General features: G+C 50.4%; 2 protein-coding genes and 1 long non-coding RNA gene across 7 annotated transcripts in view; 2 read left to right on the forward strand and 1 right to left on the reverse strand.

The window, feature by feature from the left end:
* Positions 1-486: 486 nt before the first annotated feature.
* On the forward strand, positions 487-4588 carry LOC138810730 (uncharacterized). Its single transcript, XR_011367233.1, has 3 exons — positions 487-1114; positions 1293-1341; positions 2114-4588. It is a non-coding gene; the product is annotated as an uncharacterized lncRNA (long non-coding RNA).
* A 2966-nt stretch (positions 4589-7554) lies between these two features.
* LOC138810729 (2-oxoglutarate and iron-dependent oxygenase JMJD4-like) lies at positions 7555-12378 on the reverse strand. Its single transcript, XM_069997917.1, has 6 exons — positions 11998-12378; positions 11070-11235; positions 9308-9442; positions 8877-9144; positions 8317-8463; positions 7555-8067 (listed from the first exon to the last, which is right to left on the reverse strand). The coding sequence occupies exons 1-6, from the start codon at positions 12257-12259 to the stop codon at positions 7771-7773; spliced, it is 1275 nt and encodes a 424-aa protein (XP_069854018.1). The 5' UTR covers positions 12260-12378; the 3' UTR covers positions 7555-7770.
* Positions 12379-12485: 107 nt separating this feature from the next.
* Positions 12486-18863, forward strand: part of LOC138810731 (synaptosomal-associated protein 47-like) — a 36216-nt gene continuing 29838 nt past the window's right edge. For 2 of the 5 annotated variants that reach the window (XM_069997919.1, XM_069997922.1), the window contains exon 1: positions 12712-12920. The gene's annotated coding sequence lies outside the window, so the exon portion shown is untranslated. The other 3 variants (XM_069997924.1, XM_069997920.1, XM_069997921.1) reach the window with 3 other exon arrangements.

An 18863-nucleotide genomic window follows, 5' to 3' on the forward strand; every position in this document is an offset into this window, starting at 1 on the left:
GTAACTTAAGAAAAGTTGTTCAGTAAATGCCATATTTTTGCCTAAACAGTTTAGGAACTGTGTTGCTAATTTTTTTCTTAATTTCTCTTTGCTGATAATGGGGTCTTTTTTTTTTTTTTTGTCGGTCGCGGGGCTTGAACTCTGGGCCTGGGCTGTGTTCCTCAGCTCTTCAGCTCAAGGCGAGCGCTCTACCACTTGAGCTACAACGCCACTTCCGGTTTTCTAGTGGTTTATTGGAGATAAGAGTTTCACAGACTTTCCTGCCTGGGCTGGCTTTGAACCTCGATCCTCTGGTCTCAGCCTCCTGAGTAGCCTGGACTACAGATGTGAGCCACCAGCACCCGGCTAATCCTGGGTCTTGAACTCAGCTGTTCCTGAGTTTTTTGGCTCAAGGCTACTGCTCTACTACCACTTGAGCCATAGCTCTACTTACGGCTTTTTGGTGGTTTATTGGAGCTAAGAGTCTCACAGACTTTCCTTCTTAGGCAGGCTTTGAACTGTCATCATCAGATCTCCGCTTCCTGAGTAGCTAGTATTTATTTACAGGCCTGAGCCATTAGGGCCTGGCATGTGAATCACTTAACACTTAGGCTTATATAGGATTTCTCCTAAATTCTGACACACATCACTTAAGAATGAGTACTCCCAAATGTTAATAATTTTTTGCAGAGAGTGTAGGACTTAGTTATAACAGGAATTAGAGATATATACAGTATGAAAAGAAATTAGAGGCATCCCAGTAACAGACCTTGCTACCTAAATGCAGTAGTTTGGAAGGGTTTCTACTCTGCTGTTGCTTTTCTGAGTAGCTCTGTTCCATTGTCACCAACTGTGTGCAAGGAAGTGAATACAGAGGGAAAGTAACATTTTAGATAACCAAATCATGGAATATCGGGATCACCAGACCCTGTGAATATCATACCTAAGGAGTATAGATTCCCAGTGCTGTCAATCTCACTTCCCCTGCTCATATGTGGAATGTTTTAGAACTCAGTGGCTTTGAAGGAAGTAGCCGTGAACTTCACCAAAGAGGAGTGGGATTTCCTAAATGATTCCCAGAAGAATCTCTACAGAGATGTGATGAAGGAAGTCTTCAGGAACTTGGTTTTTGTAGGTAAGCTTTACTTAATCAAATAGAGGACAGGTGGGGATACTTTTAGCCATCATTTTGGAACATGGAAAAGGAATGTTTTGTGAATTTCACATTTGATTATAGTATACAGTGCAGCTCAAATCTATTATTTCTTTGAAATTCATAATGATTCATAATTTTTTCTGGGTCTACATTTTAGGAAATGAATGGGAAGACCAAGCCATTGATGATCAAAACAAAAAGCCTGGGTAAATCTAGTTATTTGTACTCATAAGATGAAGCAATGTTCTAGAAGCTGTTGCACATGTGCTTTTGTTTTTTTGGGGGGAGGTCCGGTCATGGGGCCTGAACTCTGGGCCTGGGTGCTGTCCCTCAGCTCTTCAGCTCAAGGCTAGCACTCTACCACTTGAGCCACAGCGCCACTTCCGGCTTTTATCTTTTTGCTGATGTGGTGCTGAGGAATCGACCCAGGGCTTCATGCATGCAAGGCAAGCACTCTACCACTGAGCCACCTTCCCAGCTCCTACATGTGTTTTTTTTTTTAATAAACCAAACAAAAAGCACTTTTATTTTTGGCAGTTTTTCCCCAGAAACATTTACTTGAATGCAACATGGATGTTCAGTCTTCAAAATATTTACGTTCTAAATATAGCTTAAAAACTTTCTATGTGGTTATCAGTTCTTAGATGGTAACTGCTGAAAGACCACGTTACAATGGAATTGATCTATTTCCAAATAATTGAGAAATGTAGGAAGTCTGTACTTTGCCTTTTAAATTGTTTGTAATGTAAGTCCAAGTTAGTAAATAGAACTAGTAAACCAATAGAACTAGTAAACCAATCAGTAATAATGTACTTCTATCTTTGCACGGAACTCAGAGTAGAGTGACTTCATAAAACTCAGTGTGGGCAAACTATCAGTGAGATTCCAACTCTTAATCTGAAAAATCATTCCTAGTATTGAAAAACCATGTAAATGTAGTTAATGTGATGTCTTAATATGTCACTCATTTCTTAATAGGTACACTGGAAGTCATTCTATGTACAACTCACATGAGAGTGAAGAATATGCAGGGAAGTCCAATGAATGTAAATCATATAGCAAATCCTTCACTTCTCTCACTAGTGATCAAAGACACAGGGTAATGGACCCTGGAAATGGACCTCATAAATGTGTTATGTGTGGGAAAGCCTTTTCTTACCCTAGTACACTTAGAATACATACAAGAACTCATACTAAAGAGAAGCCCTATAAATGTAAACATTGTGGGAAACCCTTCAGTCGTGCCAATAACCTTCAAAACCATGAAAGAACTCATACTGAAGAGAAGTCTTATGCATGTAAGCACTGCGGGAAAACCTTTCGCTATTCCAAGTCGGTTAAATACCACGAAGGACTTCATACTGGAGAGAAGCCCTATGAATGCAAGCAGTGTGGGAAAGCCTTCAGTTATCCCAGTTCATTTCAAACACATAAACGAATTCATAGTAGAGAGAAGTCCTATCAATGTGAGCAGTGTGGTAAAGCTTTATGTTCTCCTTCAAGTGTTCGTATACACAGGCTAAGGCACACTGGCAACGGACCTTTTAAATGCAAGATATGTGGGAAAGCCTTTGCTTTTTCTAGTATATTGAAAATACATCAAAGATACCATACTGGAGAGAGGCAGGTCCTATGAGTAAACACTGGTAAAGCCTTTAGTCAAATTACTTGCAATTGAAGTCATGCACAAATGCATCCTGGTGAGAAACCTTACAGCTTAAACAATTGCAAAGCTTTCTGTCGTTAAAGTCCTTTCGAAAACATGAACAAACTCATCCTGTGGAAATCCCTATAAATATAAATAATGTGTGAGAACCTTCTGTTCTAACTCCATTCAAAAGCTGGAGAGAACCTCTGAATCTAAATAATGTGCAAATCCTCGTTCTCTCACAAGTTTTCAAATACATGTGACAAAACATTGGAAATGGACTGTAAATGAAAATCTTCATTTTCCCAATGAAGGTAATCGATGGGAAAGTATGATACTGGAGAGAAACCACATGACTGTAAACAGTGTTGAGCTATCACTGCTCCCATGAACCTCCCAAATCTTTGGGACTATTCATACTGAAGAAAAGCCCAGTTAATGCAAACAATGGGCTTCCTTTGTAAACACGAAAGAAATTGTGTTGGAGAAAATCCCTTTATTGCATAAAAAGTTTCTGCATAACTGTCTTACACTTGACCTCGAATACAGCACTGACAGTGAAAAGCAAGCTGTCTGGATGAAGTTTCAGTTCTCATGAAGATGAAAGTGCTCATGGGAGAGAAGCTGTGAATAATGAATGTGACTAGACAAGTTTCCTGGCTTTAAAATTCACATTGCATGATAACCTTACACATATAGGAAATTTTATTAAAGACTTCACATATTCCACTTCGATTACATGAAAAACCCATACTGGAAGAAAGTCCTGTAAACAAGGAATATGGGAAAGTTCAGTTTTTCCATTTTCTGTCAAACACAAAAGGACTCATTACAGAAAATCCAGATAAAATTTAAAATATGCCAATGCTTTCTATATATTTCCCCTTAAAGAATGGAAGTACTGCTGGGCATGGTGGCTCACACCTGTATTCCTAGCTATGCAGGAGGCTGAGATCTAAGGATTGCAGTTCAAAGCCAGCCCACCAGGAAAGCCTGAGACTATCTCCAATAAACCACCAGAAAACCGGAAGTGGAGCTGTGGCTCAAGTGGTAGAGAGCGAGCCTTGAGTTAAAGAGCTGAGGGACAGCGCCCAGGCCCAGAGTTCAAGCCCCAGGACTGACCCCCCCCCAAAAAAAAAAAACAAAATGGAAGTATGTAGTTTGGATAAGAGCCTTAAGAATATAAGGGATATGGTAAGTGCTTAACTTTTTCACTTTCCATTATAAGGTAAATACTATGGTTGTACAGGAAGTGGATATGCCTTCATTTTTTTATCTATAAAAATATATGATAACACAAACTGGGAATGTCATGTATTGTACAGAGGAGTTACAGTTACATGAACAAGGCAATGAGTACATTTCCTGTCATGCATCATTTCCCCCTCCTTTGCTCTCCCACCAACCCCTCCCCCACGGCATTGCTTTTCTGGGTTAAATCATGTAATGTTCATCTCTTTATATTGTTGGATTCAGTGTTGTAATAGTATTTTAAAACATTTTAGTATAGCATTAAACTCTTGTTCTGAAGTAAAGCGTTTCAATTTTCTCCCTGCTCAAATATTCAAAACCAATTACATATCCATGAGAAACAACAAGCCTCTCAGGTTCTTTATACCTACCATGCATTTTCCCTGCTACTGGTCCCCTTCCTCTGTAGGCCTTAATAGCTTGTGTAGTACACTTCTCCATTTGAATATGACTACATAAGAGAAATTACTGTTAGTCTTTTCTAGTGTCTAGCCGTAATTCCTTGCTAATCAATGGTGTAAATGAAAGGCTATTGGAAACACTGCTAAAATAAAATGGACCAAACATAGTTAATATTGTTTGAAAGTTGTGTGCGTCTCAACGAAAAGCCATCTGCTTAAATTCAATTACTTACACTTGACTAACTGGCTATACAATTCACTATAAGTCACATCAGTAGAACCCACTTTTTGATGGCTCTAGCTTTGGTCTGCACGCTATGGATTTTACCTCTTGTTCCCATCTTTTCCGTGTGTAGGTACTCATCTCGTAGTCCTGACTGGTAAATTGAATGTGTCCCAAAATAATGTAATCCTCCATCAAGACACTACCATATATGCACATGTGCATTGTCTCCCATCCAACCTCCCTTCTGTCCTCTCTAGCCTTCCTCGTTTTATCTTCATTCACTCTCCATTTACTCACCTCTTCTCATTGGTATCAACTGCAACAAGGTGTTTGGCCAGTGGCTCCATGCTCTATCATGTGTGTATTAATCTTTATCTGGACCATGTGTGTGAACTGTCCCTAAGTGGGTGGAACCAGGGCCCTAGACATCCCTCCCCAGGTCAGGTCCTCAGAGGCAGGACAGCATTCTAGCCTCAGTAGCCCTTGAGCACTCATTGAGACATTTCTTTTGGTACAGGCTCAAGCAAATAATATGAAGCCATTGCTATTTTTATTTTCCCTCACCCTGAACTATTTCCACTATGAAGAGCACTCACCTGATTAAATAGGGCCCATCTGTGGCCAGATGCACAGGCCTCCAGTGGGGTTCTAGTTAATGCCAAAGACAGTAAGGTGGAGCCTGCAGTGCAGGTTGAGCACCATCTTGTAGGAAACAACTGGATTTCTTCAGTGCAAGACCCCACCCAGGCAAGAAAAGAATTTCCCAACATCAGGCCTTGTAGTGGGGCCTCTGGAGGAGCTGTGACCATTTCCAGTTCCTTTTCCCCAAGAAGTCCTCGCCCCGTAGAACTGCAGGTCAGAGCAATACTTTCCTAGTTCCTAAAAGGTCTGCAGTTCCAGCGGGAGGCCGGTCCTTGGAGCTCTAAGCCTGGATGGCACTGTTGTGGTTCATCTGACAGCACCTAGCATAGTTTATCAGACACATCAAATCGCTGCCTTCTTCCTGGGCTTCCATTCTAGCTGGGGGTCAGCCAGTTCCACTGGACTTCATAGGAGGCTGCATCCAGGATATAAGATGTGGCTGCTAGGCCGACATCACCTTCCTCTGTTCTGATGAGACCACCTACCTGAAAAGGTGAGTGAACTCTAGCTTGAGGGAGAGGTGGGACAGACCCCAGTCCCATCTAAAACCCTTATGGGGAGGGGGGGGGGGATAAGGTCTGGCAGGATTGTGGATGAGGTTAAAGGTGAAAATCAGCAGCTGTAGAAGAACCCATACCACCCACACCCAGCCCTACGTGCCCACCTATACATCAACCCAGTGGCCCAAAATCAAGAGTTTTTTTTTTTTTTTTTTGGTCGGTCATGGGGCTTGAACTCTGGGCTTGGGTGCTGTCCCTCAGCTCTTCAGCTCAAGGCGAGCACTCTACCACTTGAGCCACAGCGCCACTTCCGGTTTTCTGGTGGTTTATTGGAGATAGGAGTCTCACGGTCTCTCCTGCCCGGGCTGGCTTTGAACCGTGATCCTCAGATCTCAGCCTCCTGAGTAGCTAGGATTACAGGCGTGAGCCACCAGCGCCCGGCTCAAAATCAGGAGTTTTAAGCTACTTCTCACGCTGGTGTCTGAGGTATAGGGTGTCATAGGAGCTTGTAGTCTGGCTAGGGGACAGCCTGTCAATTCAGATTCCAAGTACCTGACAAATAGACTAGCCAGTACAGCAGGCGCTCCCTCCCGAGGGCTGGACAGCATGGGTGGGGAGAGATTGTCACAATGCTGGTGTTCCCTCTGCCTTTGTTGTGTTTGGTTCTGCTCCTACAAGATAGCTAGTGTGCTAGGCAGGGCACAGGAGCCCAGGCTGCTCATGGTGCTGTGGGGAAGGTTCCTTATGTACTGATGCTCCATCCCGGGCACCTGGCTGAGTGTCTTGGCCACTTAGTCCTGGTGCCTCTAGATGTGGGTGGACAACACACAGCTTAACAAGCCAGCTTCTGTCACGCATTGCCCAGTTACTTGTGGCCCAGGCAGAGCTGGAGCCCCTGAGGCACACACTGTGAAGTCCTTGGCAGGCTTTTGGTAGGCAAGATGAACACTTACCTAATCTCAGTGGGCTCAGGTGGCGAGCCAGCCAAACCTCCAGAGATCGAGGGCCAGGATCAGCAGCCCAGGAGAGTGGTGCTGCCTGCTCAGCAGAGGCCTCTCCAGCCACAAGAGGGCAGGGAGTGGTCTCTTTTCTTTTGGTTTGGGTAGTGGTGCTAACTCTTCAGCTTGAGGGGAGCACTGCACCATTTAAGCCACTTCTGGTTTTCTAGTGGTTTGTTGGAGATGAGTCTTATGGATTTCCTTGCCTGGCTGGCTTTGAACCGAGATCCTCAGATCTCAGCCTCCTGAGTAGCTGGACTACAGGCATGAGCCACCAGTACCCAGCTATAACCTGTATTTTTGGGGGGTTGGTCATGGGGCTTGAACTCTGGGCCTGGGTGTGGAGCACATGGGCAGCAAAGATGGCGCTGGGAGAGAGTAGAGTGGGCAGACCCCAATTGACCTGCCGATCAGTACCTAACCAGCCTGTGAAGGCTCAGGTGAATGATAGGGTGTGACCTTGACAGTGATTGGTTCCTCTTCCTCCCTTACCATACCACCCACCCTCTTTGTCTTTTAAAAAGGGGCTGCTCTCTGTTAATAAAAGAGTTTTTCTACCTGCTGGATTTGGCTCCCCGCTGTGTCTGATTGTCTCCTGGGCTGAGGGAGGCTAGGGAACGGGGCGAGCGCCGCACTTACCTTTCCTCGGACCCCGTCCGTCTTTTGTGGGACGGACGAAGACCCAACACCTGGGCACTGTCCCTCAACTATTCAGCTCAAAGCCAGTGCTCTAACTCTTGAGCCACAATGCCATTTCGGGTTTTCTGGTGGTTTATTAGAGATCAGAGTCTCATGGACTTTCCTGCCCAGGCTGGCTTTGATCCTGATTCTCAGATCTCAGCCTCCTGAGTAGCTAGGATGACAGGCATGAGCCGCTGGCGCCTTGCTACAGCCTGTAATTCATGAAGGAGTCAGAGGCAGAAGTCTGCTGCGCACTGGCACTCCCAGTGCTGTAACTTCCCACAGGCACTACAGGGCTGCAGTACTGGACATGGCGTCTTTCAGCTGTGCAAGCAGCTCTTCTGGCTGCAGTGAGAATGTGCTGGTGTCTACTCTCTGGAAGTCAGGGTGTGTGATCAGAGAGGTCAGCACTTCCACAAGGCGGCTAACATCAAATGCAGCCTGCTGCTGGCCTAGTCCTGGTCCCGGGCTGTCCTTGAAAACCTCTGGCCCCTGCCCTAGGACAAGGAGCCTCTTTTCAGCAATGATCTTCAGAAAGTGGTAAAACTCTCCAAAGTTGATCCCGGAGCAGGATTTCATAATGACCTGGGCAGAGCAGAAAGGCCAGTGAGCCCTGTGGGCTAGAGCCATGGATGTGGCCCCAGCTTACAATGGATCCCAATACCAGCTGTCCTTACAGACCAGGGCAGGAACCCATGAGACAGGTTCTGAGGACAGCCTGGTCGCCAGTGCTCTGCAGTGCGCTGCAAGCCCTGGATGTCTGCCCTGGCGCTAGGCTCAGACTGCATACATGATTGCTGCCCTCTGCTCTGCCTGTCTTGGCCACCCACCTACCTGACAGTGGTGGTGCCAGTCGGGCATGGAGTCCTTCCACTCGCTTATCTCCCTCTGTACAGCCTGGAGCTCCTGCTGTAGGAAGTGCCACATGTTGGCCAGGTTGTATCCATTGACCCAGTTGTGGTTGATGGAGATGGTGTCATCCTGGAGGGCAGGGCACAGGCTAGCTACCAAGTCCACAGCAGGCACCATGGGCGCACAAGCCTATCTCCCTATCCCTTGACCTTGAGTGTCAGGCCTAGGTGCTAGCTGAGCAACCCTGGAACGTGCCAGGTGCTCAGCCCACGGAGGCTGGACCCACAGTGCCAACCCAAAAGGGACCCGGGCTGGAGGGTGGGAAAAGGGCTCAGATTGAATAGGCACAGGGCAGGAATAAGGCAGGGAGTAAAGCGAGGGACTGGGAACTCCACAGCTTCATCTGGTCTGCTGCTCATCCAACCCTGACTTTCAGGAGGGTCAGGAGGGTCAGGAGGGTCAGGAGCTAACCCCTTAGAGGAAATAGGAGCTGTGTGAAGGGAAGGGTCCACTGAGGGCAGGACCTTGTGTGCCCACCTTACCAGGTTGTACACTTGGTGGTGCCACCCACTGGGTACAAACACCATCTCTCCAGCCTCCTGCAGGACTTCCAGGGGCGGGCTGCTGTGCTGGAACCGGGGATACAGGCGGGCATCCAGGAGCACAGGGGCGGTCACATCATAGGGCAGGTTGCCATGACAGTCACGCAGGGCCTCTTCCTGCCCAGGTGGGAATAACAACCACTTCTTCCTCCCACAGATGTTGACTGACCAGCTGTAGGAGCGGAATATGTCCGCGTGGAAGGGCGACCTGCAGCAAGGCCTCCTGGTTTATGCCTTGTGGGGTTCAGAGTGGGCCCTGGTTCTCCTGAGGGGCCCTCGAGCCGGCTCCCCAGAGGTCTCTATGCACAAAGGGCAGTCACAGCCCCCACCCCTCCCCTTACCAGGTACCTGTGGACACTGTCTGACATTACCAGCTGCCCTTGGGCCCTGCGTAGACAAATCGGTAGTCATCTACATCCAGAGCATCCCAGAACTCATTCAGCCAGTCAGATGAGAAGTACACGGGAAGAGTGAACACATCTTCCAAGTCCTCCACTGTAGACTCCCTGTGGAGAGCACAGGTACAGAGGAGGCTACCACAGGAGCCCACACTGCACCCCACCCATACCATATGGGGTTAAGACCAACCTGGCAGGTGAAACCCTTCACATGCTCAGCCCAGGATAGTAAGTATGGCAGTGGCTTTGGGGTGGACTGTGCCCTGGCATTAGCACACACAGTGGCCATTCTCCCCCAATCCCAGGATTTTGGCTTCTGGCTACATTGGGAACTCTGAGCACTTGGTGTTCCTCCATTTCTTTTTTCTTTTTGTTGGTTGTGGGGCTTGAACTCTGGGCCTGGGCGCTCTCCCTGAACTTCATTCAGCTCAAGGCAAGTGTTCTACCACTTGAGCCACAGCACCACTTCTGGTTTTCTGGTGGTTAATTGGAGATAAGAGTCTCCATGGGCTGGGAAGGCTGGTCATGCATGCCTGGGTTCGATTCCTCAGAACCACATAAGCAAAAAGAAAAAACCCGGAAGTGGTGCTGTTGCTCAAGTGGTAGAGCGCTAGCCTTGAAGAGCTGAGGGACAGTGTCCAGGCTCAGAGTTCAGGCCTCATGACTGGACCCCCCCTAAAAAAAAAAAAAAAGTCTCCTGAACTTTCCTGCCCGGGCTGGCTTTGAACTGTGATCCTCAAATCTCAGCCTCCTGAGTAGCTAGGATTATAGACATGAGCCAATGGCCCTGGCTCTTCCATTTCTTCATTATCGCCAATGAACTACTCAACTTTTGCTATCAGATTCCAGGCTGCAGGCCAAGCATGAAAGTTGCCTGTGAGCCCTTTCATTCTCAGCAATGAGACCCCAACCACAGAAACATTTTATACCAGTCCCAGGGAAGACACAGCTCAAACAATACTGCACTGGAGAAGCTGCCTAGATTCATGCTCACACGAGTCCTAGCCAGACAAGACAGAGCTGACACCTAGTAGCAACAAACCACTTGTAGATGCCAAAACACCATATGGGTTTCTCTGACAGACACATATGTCTTGGTGCACTTCGCAAACCCCTATTCATCATAAAAAAAACCCATTTGGGCATTGCTTTTCCTGCCTCCCTCTGCCTTTTTTTTTTTTTTTTTTTTTTAGGCCAGTCAGAGGAAACACAGACTACATTGCTAGCTCAGGAAAAGGGGAATCTTGAAATCTGAGGGACAGATTTACTGAATGCATTGTGCATTTTGGACCATCACAAAGTAAAAAAAATCCTAAGGCAGAGCTGGGTTCTGGTAGTTCATGCCTGTAATCCTAAACCAGGTGCTGGTGGCTTGGGCGTGTTATCCTAGCTACTTAGGAGGCTGAGATCTGAGGATCACAGTTCAAAGCCAGCCTGGACAGGAAAGTCTGTGAGACACATCTCCAATAAACCACTAGAAAACCAGAAGTGGTACTGTAGTTCAAGTGGTAGAGGGTTTGCCTTGAGCTGAAGAGCACAGGGATGGTGCCCAGGCCCAGAGTTCAAGCCCCACGACAAAAAAATAAAAATCACAGTCCAAATGTGTAAGAACCAAGTTACTCATTGTGGCCACCACTGGGCTGCCAGGCTGATATGCTGACTTCCAATGGAATGCCAACATGGCCACCACTGAAACCAAAGCACATCAGGGGCTGTAGACAGGGCCACCCACTACCTGCACAGGTGCCAATCCTTGAGGTAGAGGCAGCCCCGAGGGGAACTGTAGCCCCCCTGGATGTACTCCTTCCAGTAGCTGATGTAGTCTCGGAAGGACATGTGCTCCTTGGGGTTTGAGTTGTATTCCTGGACTCCACAGTTGGCAACAGGTACAATCACATCTCCTGAAGAAGACAGCACATACGTGGGTGAGAACAGTCGTGTACTTTGCGTCCTGTACTCTACCACCCTCCAAGCCAGCGCCTGGCACGCTCCAGGTTAGACTGGCCTGGGTGACACCTTCCACGTGCTGGTCCTGGCCGGCCCGGAGTCTGCAGTGCATCCTGGAAAACCATCCCGGCCCCTTCCGCCATTGCTCGGACCAGGGTTGAGGGTTCAGGTCCCCTCCACCTTCCTAACTTCTCCCACGCCAGTTCTGGAGGCCGTGGATACATCCCATGCTTGGAGACAGGTGCTCAGAGCTGCCCCGGGGCTCTCCATTCTCCATGCCTGCCCCGCCGCTCTGGGCCCTCGGTTCCCCCGGCCGGCCCGGTCCCCCGCGCTGCCCCCCGCCGCTGCCCCCGGGCCCCCCCCCCCCCCGCCGCCTCCCGCCGCCCCCCCGCCGCCCCCGGCCCCCGCCGTCCCCGGCCCCCTGCCGCCCTCGGCCCCCGCCGCCCCCGGCCCCCTGCCGCCCTCGGCCCCCGCCGCCCCCGGCCCCCGCCGCCCCCCGCCGCCCCCGGCCCCCGCCGCCCCCCGCCGCCCCCGGCCCGCGCCGCCCCCCGCCGTCCCCGGCCCCCCGCCGTCCCCGGCCCCCCGCCGCCCCCCGCCGCCCCCGGCCCCCGCCGCCCCCGGCCCCCGCCGACCCCGCCGCCCCCGGCCCGCGCCGCCCCCCGCCGCCCCCGGCCCCCGCCGCCCCCCGCCGCCCCCCGCGTCGCGCCCCTCCTCACCGAACTTGTCCAGCAGGTACTGGAAGTCGGGCCTCCCCGCCGGCGTCACCCACCGCCGCCGGCTGCCCCAGCCCTCGGTGAAGGCGCTGGAGAAGACGCAGGGCAGGTTGGGCAGCAGGAAGCCCCTCACGAAGTCGGCGTAGGAGAAGGCGGCGGGCGCCGCGATGAAGGCCGCGCGGGCCGGCGCCGCGCCGCCGCCGAGGACGCGGCCCTCGAGGCTCCGGAAGTGCCGCTCGGCGAAGGTGCGCGTCTCGCGGTCCATGGCCGGCGTCGGGGCGCGGCCCGGACCCCGCGGCCAGGCCGCGCCCCCCCAGCCCCGCGGGGAGCGGAGGTCGAGAAGTACCCGCCGCGGTTCCGGCGGGGAAAGCCGCGCGGTCGGAACCAGACTCGCAGCGGCGCCGCGTTCCGGCCGGAACTCCAGCAGCGCGCGCCGGCCGGACGCCCGCGCCCGCCCACTTCCGCCTCCGGCGCAGGCGCGGAGCGCGCGTCTCCCGGCGGGCGGCAGCGGCGGTGGCTGGCGTCCCGCGGTCCGCCGGGCTCCGGGGTGCGCGCTCCCCCCGCGCCCTCCCGCCTCAGGTGAGCGGCGGCGCCGGCGTGCCGCCGCCCCGCGCGCGGACCCCGGCCGACCCGGGCGCTGGCGGGAGGGCGCGGTGCGGGCCCGGCGCGAGTGGACGGACCGCGGGGCCTGGGCCGTGGCGGGGCCCGGGGAGCACGGGGGGGGGGCGGCGCGGCTGGGAAGGGAGGGCTGGCGGGGCCGCAGCCCCGGGCCGCCGCCCCCGAGCGCGCTCCCGGCCTCCCGAGTAGGGTGCGGGCGGTCCGCCCGCGCGGGCCTCAGACCTCGGCCTCCGGAGCGGCCGGGGTGACCGGCGCCAGCCAGCGGCGCCCGGCGAGCTGCGGTATTCTTCATGGTGGATGTGGTCATGGTAAGAAAAGAAATGCCCAGAGAAGCTAAAACGCAGTCTCGTGACGGGGAAGACGGAGGCAAGACCTTGTCTCAGAAATACGAGCCACAAAACAGTCTCATCCGTGGGGGCCTTTAAATCGTCTGCACAGAGCGTATTTTCCATCTCCTTCTCTCTGCAAGGGTTCGTGCCCTCCTACACAGGCACCTTGTGTGTGCGTGTTTATATGCACGTGTATGTGTATACATATATAGCCTCCGTCCTGTTGGTGTAATCAGCAGTACCTGTGTAGTGAAGCTTCTGTGAAAGGACGTCTGCGGAGTCCAGAGAACGTCCAGGAAGCCCGACAGGTGGAAGTTCCTTGAGGGCAGTGCCTACAAGTAAACATAAGTTAAACTGTTTCTCTCAGTTTTCCTTCCCTCCCTCCCTCCCTCCCCCCCACCCCCCCTCCAGTCGTGGGGCCTCAACTCTGGGCCTGGGCGCTGTCCCTCAGCTCTTCAGCTCAAGGCTAGCGCTCTACCACTTGAGCCACAGCGCCACTTCTAGCTTTTTTCTTTCTTTTTCTTTTGTCGGTCGTGGGGCTTGAACTCTGGGCCTGGGCGCTGTCCCTCAGCTCTTCAGCTGTCCCTCAGCTCTTCAGCTCAAGGCTAGCGCTCTACTACTTGAGCCACAGCGCTACTTTCAGCTTTTTCTGCTTATGTGGTTCTCAGGGCTTCATACATGCTAGGTAAGCACTCTACCTTCCCAGTCACCTTCCCAGTCCTTTCTTTCAGTTTTATAAGCAACTTGAGAAAAATCCAATCCAAGGAAGGGACATGGATACATTTATATAGGATACTGTATACATACATATATATATATATACATATACGTACACACATACATACATATATATGACATCCTAGAGTTGATTGTAATCTGAAATGAGAGCCATCTTAGGGACTGAGCCCTTAACCTAAAGGGTCTGACCCTTTCTCCAGGCAGTTCCATAACTAAATTGAACTAGAAGACATATAGCTAGTATTCACTTGGTGCAGCATTTCTTGCTTGCTGATGGGGGGGGGAAATCTCATTTTTTGGGTTTACAGAAGTCTCCTATGTTGATTGTGTGAGAACAGATGTAAAACTTTTTTTAGCACAGTATGAAGTTCAGGTAGGCATTTCTCAGGAGGAATTTCTGCACCTCTGTGACAGAGACCTAGTTCCAGGAGAAAAAGAGGTCAAGATCAGCAGATTCCCTTGGTTCCCAAGATCTTTGGAAACAACTGAGCCTTGACTCCATAGCTGGGACAGTGAGTTCTCTGGTGAGATGTTTGGTGTTATGTTTCCTCTTGTCCACACGGTGGCCCTCTGGTGTTACTTTGTGCCCATGGGTCCTGGAGAGAGGTCTGCAGCACAGGTGTACATCCCTAGACAGCCCCCACAGTAGCTTAGAACTGGCTAGTGATCCACATCCTGGGCCCCACCCACACTTACAGAGTCTGAGCCTCCTGGGCAGGACCACCTCAAAAAAAAAAAAAAAAAAAAACAACAGGAAGGGGAGTGAAGTTAGTACATTAGAGGAAATGGGGCGGAAACAGCATCCCTGTGAATAGGGTGTTAGGATGAACACCCCAGACAACATGACTGAGCCTCCCAGGGTGGGGAAGGGAACTTGTGAGGGAGTGGAAAGAGGGTCTGCTGCGGAGTAGGAGGGCAGGTAATGGAAACAGCGCCAGGCCGCCCCCGCGGTGCACACACTACCCCACTGTTCTCCCGCCCAGCCTTGTAATCCGAGGTGGTGGAAGGTGTGCAAAATGTTGCTTGTTCTGTTACTTTGGAAATTAACTAAAAATAGGGTGTTTACTTGCTATTGAGACTCACTCAGGGGCACATGTGTGGTAGAAATGCTGAAAGAGACCCATTATGTCAATCTCAGTGAATTAGGATTCATGGCCATGTGACCATCGACTTAATTCTCCAAGAGCGTCACTTGTGCGCATCAGGCTCAGGCACCCAGGGCTTCCTGCCATGGTCTCCTACAGTCATTCTGCTCCATATGTACAAGGTCAGTGTAGGTCTCTAGATTCATAGCATCTTTGGTTCCAGACAGGTCCCCGATTATAGCAGGCACGCACCAAATAAGAGTTCCAAGAATGGAGCATCATTGGAGAACCAGGCAGAATGTGACACAATGCAGATATGGACACAATCTATATTTCCACATGTGACAGGCCAACTCAGCACATATGCTTCTGCTGTGCAGACTGAGTTAACAGCTTTGTAAACAATTGGACAAACTCAAGTGTGATGTTGCATTTGGAAGGATGAAAATACCATTGAAGCAGAGGTCTGAAGTTGGAAGTGCCATTCGGATTCTGGAAAAACAGTGAGCAGTATCCTCTGAGGCCAGGCAGAAGCACGGGCCACACCCACAGTAATTTCATTCAAAGTTAATTGGGAAGGGTGACTTTTTTTTTGTAATTGACTTTTGGTTTTGCTTCTTTGCAATGTTCTGGGGTTGTCTTTTTGTTGATGTGTTTTTTTTCATAACCTAGGACCTCCTGTGTGCTAGGCACATACTGTGCCACTGAGATACACTTTTCTATTTTATGTTGACAGATGGTCTTGGCAGAGAGTAATAGTTTATAATTCTGTTTTATAACTACTAATTAGTTGGGGGATAAAGAGAGGAGGTATGTGGAGGAGTTGTATAGGTGTTTGTTACCTCTGCCTTAGAGTAGTGGGTATGGAGGTAGAGGTCAGTTGAGAGCTGCCAGGACTTGTTGATGGGTAGTTTACCGGTCAGGCTGAGGTCCCTTCCTCCTCCCTTGGAGGGATGTAGGAAAACTCTTGAGTCTTTGTTGAGAAGAGAGGCTAGTCAAGTGTGAGGTACCCAGCAGGCAACGAGATGAGCAGTTGGTGGTGATGCTGATCAAGTTGGATTTGCCTGGTAGATGTGGCATGGTGGAACCCAAAGACCACTGGATGTCTAGTTGGAGCCTCAAGAGTTCCTGGGCTTGTTAGATAAGTTTGGGTGGAATCGGCCTTGTGGTGACATTGAAGGTCATCATGTTATTTTGCCTTGTGGGGAAGGAAGATTTTGTACTAAGCCAAATCCATGGCTAGTTAATCACAAGTGAAAGAATGAGCAAAGGACGATTATTGTCTCTGTGGAGGAAATAGCTGAGAGACAAGGCATTTGAGGAATAGGGGCCTGTGTGTTTAAGTTGGAGATCCTAGAGCAGGCTTGTGGACTGATAAATGAAAGAGGTTGCCATGCTTCCGCCTGTGGCCACATCCCACTTCCCTGATGCAGAGCCTCTGGGGAAGGCCCGACCTTCCAGGGGATCAAGGGTCACATCCCCTTCCCAGGGACTGTCCGGGAGAGTCAGCCAGGTGCACAAAACCGGTAAGAAGGACCGGTGGGATCAGAAGCCCGGCAGCTTCTGAGGCATGGTGGGAATATTTTTCTCACTTCTGTCCTTCCACTTAACGCCCATTTACTTTGGCTTCCTGGGAAAGGTGCCCTGGAAATCTTTGGTAGCAAAAGTTGTGGCCATGTTTCTCCTTTGCTTCTTTCTCAGTATTTGTCAAACTTGCATAGCTTTCTCATATTTGTTGTTTGTAATGTCCTAAGGACTAGGTTTTGATTGGTCCCCTCTTCATTTTTCTGCTTTCTGTTCTTTTCTCTTGAATTTAGCTGATGTTGTTTTGAGGTGAGAGTAAGCGAGGTGCATGTGTGAGGTAACTTTTCCCAGGTCTCAAAAGTCTGTGGCAGAGCTGTAGGTCTTGCAGCTGGAACCACAGCGTGCTTCCTCTGGGTCTGGGATGCTGGGCACTGATGCTCAGGGGAGTGTGTGCACAACTTCACTTGGTGACCATGGAATTCCTCCCAGTTGCGTATGTTCAGGAGCAGTCCCTTGGGGACATGTAACCGCTAAACTCACTCTCTGTGCTGTGTGTGAGACTGTGAAATGTATGTACTGTTTTCTGGAATGTAACTCCTAAGATCCTGATAATCTTGGAAGTGATTTGTCTTTTCTTTTGGCAGTACTAGGGCCCCAACTCAGGGCTTCTTGTTTGCTAATCATGTGTTCTACTGCATGAGCCATACTCCACCCCTTTTGGTCTGGTTAATTTTGAGATAGGGCCTTGATGGTTGCCCATGCCCTCCTGGACACAATCCTCCTATTTACACTTCCTAACCTGGTTAGTGGTACACTGCTACTAATAGCTTTTTTCTGTGGAGATGAGGTCTTGCAAACTTCCTTGCTGGGGCTGGCCTGAAACTAAGATCCCCCTGTGTAACTGGGAAGATAGACGTGCACCCACTGGCCCTGTTTATTAGTTCAAATAAGATCTTGTAAATTTTTTTTACCCAGGCCAGCCTCAGATCTTCCTGAGATTTCAACCCTGGGGAGCTAGGATGCCAGGTATGTTTTTGGGATCTGTTCTTTTCGTAGTGTATAACACCAAAGATGCTTTGAATCTCTGCAGTGATGTCTTTTTTTTTGGGAGGGGGGGGTCCGTTCATGGGGCCTGAACTCTGGGCCTGGGCGCTGTCCCTCAGCTCTTCAGCTCAAGGCTAGTGCTCTACCACTTGAGCCATAGTGCCACTTCCGGCTTTTTTCTTTTTGCTTATGTGGTGCTGGGGAATCGAACCCAGAGCCTCAGGCATGCAAGGCAAGCGCTCTACCACTGAGCTACCTTCCCAGCCCCCAGTGATGTCTTTTGTATCTAGTGAGCTCACTGTTGGCTGGCCACCCCTAGGTAGCTTTGAGGTGGGAGTGATCACTGAGAAGTCTAAGCAGGATCCAAGGATTGAGACTTTTAGTCCTACCTCTGACCTCCAGGTAAGGGACCAAGCCTGAGGTTGAGCTGATTATCAGTGAGTAGCCAGTGGCTTTATCAGCCATACCAGTGTAATGAAGCCTCCATAAAAACCACAAAGGAGGGCTGGGAAGTGTCTTGGGAACCCAGACTTATATTTGGTCTGTCAGAAGCACAGAAAGATAGCCTGGGCGTGACATTGACATTAGAATTGGAGGACATTTTGGGGACTGGGTCCTGAATTGGTGGGATCTGCTGTTGTCTTCAGGGAAGTACTGTTGGAATGGACTTGGACTGGAGAACACCTGGTTGATGTCTACTTTAGAACGTATTGCTGACTAGTGGGGGGACGGGGAACTCTGGTATCTGTGGTCAGAAGTGGTTTTGTTGTAAGGTGAATTATCCCAGAAGCCACATTTAGGTAGATGGAATATTGGAGTCTATTACACAGTTAGCAGGCTGCATGCAGCCAGTTGTTACAAAGGCCTGCAGCCCCTAAATACACCTAACACAGTTAGGAAACAGACAGAGAGGGAAGAAAGAACAAAACAATACCAACAAACCAGTGCAGCTCCAGTGGAGAGCTGAACTGGAACGCCATATGACCAGGGACAAGCCAGGAGGCACGGAGACTCACAGCATGGCATCCTGGGGAGGGGGGGGGCAGGGACACAGGACACTCCCAGTCCCAGGTGCTAGACTGGCAGGTTCAGTAACCTATCAGCCGAATGCCCGCCCCTGTCTCCAGGGATCACTTTCCTGCACTGCACCGTGAAGACCTTACATGGACATACTCAGGTACCAGCAGACCTTTCCATCCAGGGAAGATAGGCCTCGACCTTCCATATGAGTATGCTTAGAGGCTACTCAGAGCCGGGTGGTTCAAGCCATTCGAGCTAATCCATGCAGAATCAGAGCACTCAGCTCTCCTAAGACTGTGACATCTGCACTTCTGTAAGCCAGGCATCTGCCCTTGAGAGGACAGCTCACCTTGCCTCTGGGCGTTGGGGCTGGGTAGACAGCCCCCATCTCCTGCCTGGGCCCCAGGAAGTCCACAGGAAATCATTTAGGCCCGGCCACCTTACTTCAGTTTATGTTTTAGGAGTAGTGTTGGAAAAAGCGAGTGTGTTTGGTTTTTTTCCTACAGGTACC

Source organism: Dipodomys merriami, unplaced genomic scaffold (assembly GCF_024711535.1).
Source record: "Dipodomys merriami isolate MVZ:Mamm:240054 unplaced genomic scaffold, mDipMer1.0.p SCAF_508, whole genome shotgun sequence".
Classification (NCBI taxonomy): Eukaryota; Metazoa; Chordata; class Mammalia; order Rodentia; family Heteromyidae; genus Dipodomys; species Dipodomys merriami.

Bases quoted from the DNA above. Each gene is read 5' to 3' on its own strand.
- LOC138810729 (XM_069997917.1), bottom strand. From the start codon at position 12,259: ATGGACCGCGAGACGCGCACCTTCGCCGAGCGGCACTTCCGGAGCCTC. The intron at 11,236-11,997 runs GTGAGGAGGGGC...TGTCTTCTTCAG, and splicing joins GTACCTGCTGGACAAGTTCG to GAGATGTGATTGTACCTGTT. The intron at 8,068-8,316 runs GTAGGTGGGTGG...TGCTCTGCCCAG, and splicing joins ACTGGCACCACCACTGTCAG to GTCATTATGAAATCCTGCTC.